We start from the raw sequence: 9,494 nt of genomic DNA, 5'->3' as shown, positions 1-9,494 counted from the left end.
TTGATCTGAATCATTCAAGTGTGACAAATGCAAAAGAAAAAAAAAAAAGAAAAAAAATGGAAAGAGGCCAAACCCTTTTTTACACCACTCTATCCAGTAACATTCTACATGTCTTTAATGTCACTTTAATCAGTTTAAAGCAATTTACTAAATAAAACTAATTTTCAAAAAGAAAAACTATTGAACCATAGTGTAATTATACAGATGAATGAAATGTAACCAAAAAATAAATATGAAACAACAAATAAAGCTTGTTGTTCTAACAATTAGTAAGTGGTATATGGTGTTAAGTGACAACTGCAGCAATTTAGGACAACATGTGCCTCCTCTCCACATTTTTGTCTCTTACTTCTTCCACAAAAATAAGTCATAACAACTGACTCATCATACTTTCTCATAGCGGTTTAAACCACGCATTATAGCCATCTCAAATTCCAGTGTAGCAAACGACATGATTGCTGGGAAATGTTTTGGGTCTTCGGATCCCTATAAAAGACTAAGGAGAGGCTTTGCTCCTCACTCTTTCACTACAGCTCCACTAGGACTTACTACATTCTCTGAAAGCTCAGCAAACCACTGCAGCTGATCTTATTGTGTTTCTTTCCTATTACACTAGCAAATTTGTCATGGCATTTTTACCCAGAGCCCTTCTTCTGCTGCTGCTTGCAGAAGTTTGTATTCAACTGAGTGGAGGTAATGACATTTTAACATTGCTTTTAATAGTCAGGTATTGCAGGAATTTGATGCTTTTTTGAATGCTTTTTTCACATGATGCAGAGAGCTTTCTATGCCAGTGAACTATCTTCTGTCAGAATCATACATTTTAAATGAATCTTTCTATGCTTTTCTATGGTAATAATACTAGCTGAAGAACCAGATGTGACACTGTTTGAATCAAGTAAGTGTAAATATCTTAACCTGCATATAAAATGTTACATATTATATTTATAGTGACATTATTACAAACTGGCTATATATATATATATAAGTGAAAAATAGTTTTTTTATTTATTTATTACTATCTTTTGTTAGAATCATGCATTTTAAATGAACCTTCTATGCTTTTCTATGTTAACAGCCAGTAATAAAGGAATTGACAGGTGCTGGTGTTTGAACAGTTTGAACAGATATGTCCCAAAAGAAGAAATTGAAGAGTTCTCTATTTTCCCCCGAAGATCAAATTGTGACAAGGTTGAAATCATGTAAGTGTCAGTCTCTTAATCTGCATATAATAAATACTACATATTATATTTATTGTGACATCCTTTGACACTATAATTCTGTAAACAGGCTGTGTGTATTTGCTTGAGTCTAGAAACAAAACAAGGATATATATATATATATATATATATATATATATATATATATATATATATATATATATATATATATATATATATATATATATATATATATATATATATATATATATATTATATATGTTACAGGTCTATTTTAAGTTCTATTCCATTTGAAGCAACACTGCATAATATATTATGAGTTTTTAACATGTTTAATACACTTCACTACAGAAAAGGCTCAGTTAGACTCATTTAAAACTTATGGTTTCTGTATGCAAACTTTGTTTGCATGAAATCCCATAAGCTAGACTGAATTTTATTAATTTGATGCATTTTTAATGTCTGCAGACTGACACTAAAACCCGTGAATAACTCACCTGAAGGCATCCAGCGCTGCTTGAGTCCAGAAACAAAACAAGGAATTAACCTGCAGACTTGCTGGAAAAAGTAAGGACATTTTATTATGTCACTTGCATTTCTTAATCAGTAATAATGAACTGATACTAAACAATGTTAGCAACAAATCTTATATTTTATTGTACACATAAAAATAACATAATAATTAATTAGTTATTTTTCTTAATGCACTTGTATCCACAAAATAATGTGCATGCATAGAATACTGGATATTAGGCATTAGATTAATGTGTGCACTTTTTTTTTGTTGTTTAATTTGCAACAGCAAGAACATCAACAACAGTCCCACTTTAAAGATGTCCAGCTGCTTCCAGATATAAAGCCATAAATGAAAGTTGCAGAAGAGCACAAGAGGACAGAAGGGGTGGGGGGTGGGGGCGGACATTCACTGGCCAATCAGAATCCTGGGTTTTGAATTTTGGCCTCAAACAGCTGATGGGAAATCACAGAAGACCTGAGCTAAGAACACACTGAGCACTGCCAGTAACCGCCGGACGCAGATGTTGTTGACAAAAGCATTTGGATTAGAATTCACTTGCTGTATAACTGAAGTACTGCATGTATCATTACTCCAATGATTACTCCAATGTTTCAATGGCTACATTTAAATGGTTTTATAATGAATTTTATTTTATAATGTCAAAAGTTAAAATGTGTTTTATTATTTTTGTCTGACAAGGCCTTTTAATGTCATATATAACATGTGATGTTATTTTACACATTTATTTTCCAAATCCATTATATTTTCCTCTTGATATGGTTAATTGTATAGGAAACATGTAGCAGTATTGCATAGATAATAGATGTCGATCTATTTGCAAGACTTTTTATGTGTAGATTTTACATGAGCTCCATCTTCTGGTCATGCCTATAAATGTACACTAAAAATGCCTTAAAGTTTAATGATTGACAAAATACTTATTTAGCAGATGCGTTTATCTTTTTTTAATGGTGTGTGCTTCGAACCTTTTTGGCTTCCAGCCCAGACCTTTACCCCTATGTCAATGAATTGAATTTAAAATACATCTGAATTAAATTAAAATACAATTGAATTCATACATCATCACACATCTCAATATATATTTACATGCTGTTAGAAAACTGAATGAAATAAGCAGGGGAAAAACATTGCTTATTTTATTTTAAAATAAAAGTCATTTATTTGCAAGCAGAAAATATATACAAGTAATAAAATATTTTTTAAAAGGTGTTTTCGTTTAGCTTTCATCCAATTATGCCATCATTCATTTTATCATATACTGTAACTTTACTTTTGTAAAGTTCAGCGGAGCAAGTCTTTGCTCGGGGAGGACGCAAACTTGCCCGAAAGGTTTCTCTCTGTGTGTGTGTGTGTGTGTGTGTGTGTGTGTGTTCTCCTTTCCCTTGTCTCAGGGGAAATCAAAGCTTTTCTCTGGGTTTAACTAAGAGGGTTTCAAGAGAAGAATAGATCCTCAATAAATTTCCACACTGTCAGTCGTGTTAACGCTTTGTCTCCCTCTGTCTCTTTCCTTTAATTCATATCTCTTCAGAGAAGCAGCAAAATTAAGTTTTGCGCCTCAACTCAAAACAGGGATGGCTTGAGGCTTGAGTAGAGTTAAATAATAAAAAGATCCCTAAACCTAAGCCATTTATATTTAGATAAAAAATAAAAATAAAAATAAAAAAATATTCTACACAAATGTATGCACAGGTGAATATTCAGGTTATAATTCTCAGCAAAATAACAATAACACATGAATGAATGAAAAAATAAACAAATAAATCAAATAACAGTCAAATACAAATTGCCTGATTTGTACATTATATTTTGCATTATTTTCCGAAATATATTTCCTTAATAACATTTCCACAAAACTATTTATTTATGTATTTATTCCTTTGTTTGTTTGTTAGTTTTTTCTGTTCTTTTTACCGTTACAGTGATGAGAGTTAGGGCAGAAATGTGCTTAATTGTCAAGAATATATGCAAAAAAAAAATGAATAAGTAAATAAATAAGTTCACAAATAAAAATGAAAAAATGCCCATAAAATATTATGTCTCTGTTTTTATAGTTGAAGTTGAAATATACAATATGTCCTTAACTTCTCACGCATACACATACAGAGGAATGCAGAAAAAAGGGGCACAAAATATCAAAGAGATTTTTCATGAACTGAGATCTCAGCATGATACCTGAACACTCAGAACCCCTTTTAATGTGTCCATTCAGTGAAGTCTGTAGGTTTTTTTTCTAAGCTTGCACATAAGGAGTGTTAATGCTGAAGCTGGCTGTCTTCAGTCACAGAATGTGTGAAATTTTTTTTTGAAATGAAAATATCTCTTTGCAAAGAAACCTTGCAGTGGTCCTTCTGTGTTCTCTCAAAAAATATCAAATTGTCAATAATGTAGTATTTACTCTTCCTTACTTAACTCAATTCTTCAAAAGGTCAATCTGCAGCTCTAGCAATGGACGGTTGCTGGCAATATGGCACAAAAAATGGCTTTCAAAAAAGTAATAGCACTCCTGAACATGCCACCGGGGACAGTTTCCATATTTTTAAGACTTATCAGATTACTGAAATTCAATGATGGTATATTAAAAATTGTGTTTACTTGGCAGATGCTTTTATCTAAAGTGACTTTTAGTACACTGTGTAGGAGCAAACAACCTGAAGCATTCTGGGTCATTTTATGTTGCTACACAGTGGTTAATGTTAAAGTTTGGGGCTAAAAAATGTCTATGTAGCATCAAATTTCTATTATAAATCAAACACTAGTATAAAGCATTACAGTACTGTGTGCATGTTATATATATATATATATATATATATATATATATATATATATATATATATATATATATATATATACTGTATATTTCCCATATATCGACCAATTTAATAAATAAATGAAGTTATATTATTAAAAATGCATACATTAATATCATATAAATAATAAATATATTTTTTTCTGCCTAACAGAGTGCTATTCAGTGTTTGTTTAACTCCTTTAGTGAACCGAAAGCTACAGCAATGCACTAAAGATCATGCAAGTAAACCATGCTATCAGAAAACGCAGCTCTTTTGAAGTCAGTTACTCCTATATGATGCTCCTGGTGATTTGACATATAGCTTCTAGAGATTTCTCGTTGAATATATCCCTCCCATGCAACTATGCATCCAGCAAACACATACTGTTTGTTAGATCTGCAAATATTTTATTTATGATGATGAAACAGAACCCAGTTATCGTTGATGTCACTGTCAGAACAAAGGAAACAGTAAATCATATCACGTCCACTTTCATGCAATATTCATGTGCCACAGTTTAAACCGCTTTCACACACTCTCCGCAGGGTTCAGTGGGGCGAGCTGTAAATAATGCTGGACTTTAATTAAAGCAGCTGATGACAAGAATAAAAAAAAAAAAGTCCTCACAGGGCAGGAAAACATGCTACATCAATCAGGAGGCTGGCTCTCAGAAAACGGTTCTACAGTGACACCTCTCTCCGATTTATCTCCGAGTGAAGGACTATGTTTTTTATGTTTCACACATCCTCTTGGGTTAAAGCGAGATATAATATCCCATCTTGCCAATCACTCGCTCATGGACCAATGTCAGGAAGTTACTTTGAAACCGAAGCTTATTGAGTTCATGACATAAAGTAGATCAACTACAGTCAAGATGCTGTTTGGAAAAAGTAAGAACAAGCTACAAGCTATTAACAAAGCCAATGCATTAAAGCAACTTAAAGGGGAGATATCTTTTTAAATATTTAGCTATCACATAATACAATTCATATATTAAACTGAATATGCCAAGTAACGTTTTCTAAACTACTGCTTTAAACTTGACAGACAGTCATCATGTAAATGAATAATTACAACAAAACAGATGTACATTATGAAGTTTTTGATATCACATATCCCAATGAATTATGAATATGATTATGATTATTATTAAGGTATGTTTCTTTGTTTAATTCTTTTTTTTATATAATATTAACATTAAAAACAAAACAAAAAAACAATTCACAGTAATACATAATCTTACTGCTAATTTTACTTGCTAATTTTGAAAAGATGCAGACCTTAAGTGTGGCCTTGTGCAGCGCTCCAGTCAGCTGTGTGTTGAGGTGAAAGATTGCCTGCAGGAAATAAGCTGGAACAGTCTGAACATTGTTTCTGGTCACTGACTTGGGTTCTTTAGTCCAGATGCCCAACGTGGACATTCAGATGGAGAACTGTTACACATACAAAAACACAAAAGCACACACACACACACACACACACACACACACACACACACACACACACACACACACACACACACACACACACACACACACACACACACACCCTGTTAGAAAAGTACATTCTTAAAAAATGTTATCTGAAAACTTTCCCAGTACTTGCTAATCCATTGATGTGTGGTATCTAGAGCAGGTGTTCTGAGCGGTTTCTTACTGTCCAAAGTCGAAAGAGCCCACCCTCAGGCCTCTGTGATGATCTGATCCTCTAGATATGGGTGTCAGTGGGAATTGATGGGATTTTATGTCCATTTTATTGTCTTTCCAGTGAAAACCATATGTCTTATCACTAAGCTTTGGGCTGAAAATATAATAAATATGAGCAATATTAGTAGTGAACCATCTCTTCACCTGTTATGCTTTAGAGAAGAAAATATATATTCTTCTGCAAAAATCATGTTACATTTGTGATGTATAATTAAAACAGGAACCACCTTCACATCTACACTAGTCATTTTAAATACAGTAATTAATACTTTTATACAGTAAGGATGAAATTATTTGATTAAATGTAACAGCAAAGACAGTAAAAAAAATCTATTTTAAGAATCCTGAAAAAAGTATCACATTCTCCCCAAAAAATATTAACTGATTTTTAAAACTTATAATAATCAGAAATGTTTCTTTTGCATCAAATCAGCATATAAAAATGATTTCTGAAGGATCATGTGACACTGAAGACAGAGTAATGATGATGAAAATTCAACTTTGTATCACAGGAATAAGGTACTTTTTAAAATAATATTTCACAATATAATGAAACATTTCTTTTAACATTTTTTACAAATCCTGGTTTAACAAGAAGTCAACCATAAACCACTAAACTATGTAAGAACAATGCATTAATGTATTAAAATCCGACAGTATGTAACAATAAAAATAGACAACATTTTATTTTTACCATTGCACCAGTTGAAATGGTAGAGCTTTTAAGTGATGCGTTTCTATTGGAAGTGTTAAGGAAGTCTTTTCTGCTTTTGGACATCCAGAAAAAATAGTAAACACATGTTTATTTATTGAGTGATATTTTAATTTTAATTTTTTTAAATCTGTAACTCCATTTTAATGTATTGAGCTTGTAATGATGCTTAATCGCCCAGAGGGGGCAGCAGAGGCACCTTCAAAACCGTCCTCCGCTGCATCAATATGCCGAACAAATCTGCTCTCTCCCTGGTGTGCCCACTGTAAAGGATTGGCAGTTCTACTGAACTGAATCCATTAACCTTTTAATCTGGTTCCCTCTGAAAAAACACAGGTGACCCACCCCTTGCAGCACCACAAAAGGAATTGTGTCAAGGGCCAGGGGAAGCAAGCAGAGGGCCCAGCCCCCCATTTGTCCCCATCTAAGAGGTGTCATCGCGAATAAGACTCTTAGTTATTCACAGGCCCACTAAGAGCCTATAAGGGCTTCACCCTGCACACTGTTGCAGAGTGACCCCTAAACTGATATCCCGGTTCCGGACAGGCGACAAATTGTATGAAAGTTTTTGAGCATGGTGACAATTATGTGCCACAGAGGCCTTTGATAGCTTTCCAGCTCTTGTAAGTTTTCAAAGGCGATTTGCGTCAAAGCTGGCTCCTGTAGTTCACTTTCAAATTGAGCAACACACAGTGTCACATTGTTACTGACATTGGTGCCAGTAAAAAGAAGAGCTTTCAAGTAATGCAACGGAGTAGAGGTCTGGAAACAGTATTGTAAGGCATTCTAATATTTTATCTGAATAAAATTGTATAATCTGCATTCAATGTGTCGAACTTTGCACTTGTGCAGTTTTATGTAAATTAATGTTTTCAGCTTTTATATTATCAGTTTGTAGTTTATCATAAATAACAGTTTTTTTTCTGGTTCACAGTCAATGTATTTGATTTATTAATTAAAGTAATGCTTTTGCACAATATTTATATATAGTCATCAGGAAGTCATCACGTCACGTGTTTCATTTTATTTCCATAAATTAATCATATATTATTATTAATGCAAATATATATATATATATATATATATATAAAATAATTATGTTATCGTCAGTCATATGTCTTATGTTTTATAATTGTCACACATAGTATTTATTATTATTATTATTATTATTATTATTATTATTATTTACCATTTAAAATATTATTGACATTACTACTACTAGTAATAATAATTTAATAATAAAGCTAATGTTATTTTTATTTAATTCTGTTATTTTTACACACTAGAATTATTACCGATACTACTACTACTACTACTACTACTACTACTACTACTAATACTAATAATAAAAACAACACTACTACAAATAATAATAATATTTAAAATTATTCATTGAAATATGGTTTAATAATGTTGCATTCATTATTATGATGAATAATATGAAAATCACATTTGATTTATAATAGAACTCAAGTAAGAAACTCTGAGCATTATCAAAAATCTTCACAATGTAAAATATTTTGTATGATTAAATACAATAAAGAAACATTAAAATGAATTAAAATATCATGATTTATCATTGCTATGCCAAAAGCAAAGAACAATACAACAAGTATGCAAATTATATAAATATGTAACAAAAAAAATAATACAAAAAAATTAAATGAAATTATGTTTTGCATATTGGTTGAACTCCAAATACTAAAATAATTGGTATCTGGTACCATGTTAAAACAATATTGCGTGACTCTATAATAGAACATTTGTTCATTGATATTTTAATCACTTGCATTAGTTGCCGGAAAAATAAATAAATTAATAAATAAATAAAATAAGAAATTCCTGAGGGAACATGCATAGTTGCATCTGTACATGCAATTGTCGCATGACATGAAACTGTAAACAAAACTCTGTCCAATTCATCATGGAGTGTTACTTTGATTCCCAAATAAGGTTCAGATTTCAAAAGCGGCGTCTTTGTTCCTGGTGATGTTTGACATATACTGTCGGGCACAGACTTTTCACATCTTAAGTCGTGCACAAAAATACACCAAAGAAGTCTGAGAATGTTTTTTTGTGTGTGAATGTTTGCAACATGCATCCTTCAGAAAACCTTCCCCCACCGTCTATCTCCTCAGCAAACATAAAGAATTCTAGAATAAGAGCGCTCTGAAGATCCAAAAGAGAGAGAAAACAAGACGCAAGCCACCACAACAAAAGGAACAGAAACCAAACCGCTACATGACAAGCTGAACACTGCCAAACCGTGACATACTCCCACCAGTGTCGAGTAACTCTTAAATGACTCCAAGGTTTTTCTTCCATAAGAAATAGAGTGATCACGCTTATTAAAAGCATAGAGATGGCAGATCAAGGAGAATTAAAAGGGCAAAAAGGGAGATAGTACCGATGGAGGAAGGCCCTCACCAAGCTACGAGAGAGATTGAACATCACAACAGGGAATAGAGAAGAGAGAGAGAGAGAGAAGTTTCGAAGGCAGGAGAGCGGAGATCTCAAAGCCCTGTTTCAGCAGATGGAAAGCCCCTAATGAGGAAGGAAGAAACGGAC

At 32.6% G+C, this 9,494-nt stretch overlaps 1 protein-coding gene across 1 annotated transcript; it reads left to right on the top strand.

Annotated features, from left to right (window-relative positions):
- The first annotated feature begins 507 nt into the window (after positions 1-507).
- Positions 508-2,927, top strand: LOC127949620 (C-X-C motif chemokine 10). Its single transcript, XM_052547054.1, has 5 exons — positions 508-693; positions 866-898; positions 1,079-1,202; positions 1,650-1,748; positions 1,984-2,927. Exons 1-5 carry the CDS (start codon positions 627-629, stop codon positions 2,036-2,038), a joined length of 378 nt encoding a protein of 125 aa, XP_052403014.1. The 5' UTR covers positions 508-626; the 3' UTR covers positions 2,039-2,927.
- The last annotated feature ends 6,567 nt before the right edge of the window (positions 2,928-9,494 follow it).

Source organism: Carassius gibelio, chromosome B1 (genome assembly GCF_023724105.1).
Source record: "Carassius gibelio isolate Cgi1373 ecotype wild population from Czech Republic chromosome B1, carGib1.2-hapl.c, whole genome shotgun sequence".
Lineage (NCBI taxonomy): Eukaryota > Metazoa > Chordata > Actinopteri > Cypriniformes > Cyprinidae > Carassius > Carassius gibelio.
Note: the sequence above shows the minus strand (reverse complement) of the source record. Positions and strands in the feature narration are given on the sequence as shown.

What these genes read in the sequence shown, in the direction of transcription:
- LOC127949620 (XM_052547054.1), top strand. Translation starts at nt 627, where the DNA reads ATGGCATTTTTACCCAGAGCCCTTCTTCTGCTGCTGCTTGCAGAAGTT. An exon ending in TTGTATTCAACTGAGTGGAG is followed by an intron (nt 694 to 865) that starts GTAATGACATTT and finishes TAATAATACTAG; the next exon opens with CTGAAGAACCAGATGTGACA. An exon ending in TGTGACAAGGTTGAAATCAT is followed by an intron (nt 1,203 to 1,649) that starts GTAAGTGTCAGT and finishes TAATGTCTGCAG; the next exon opens with ACTGACACTAAAACCCGTGA.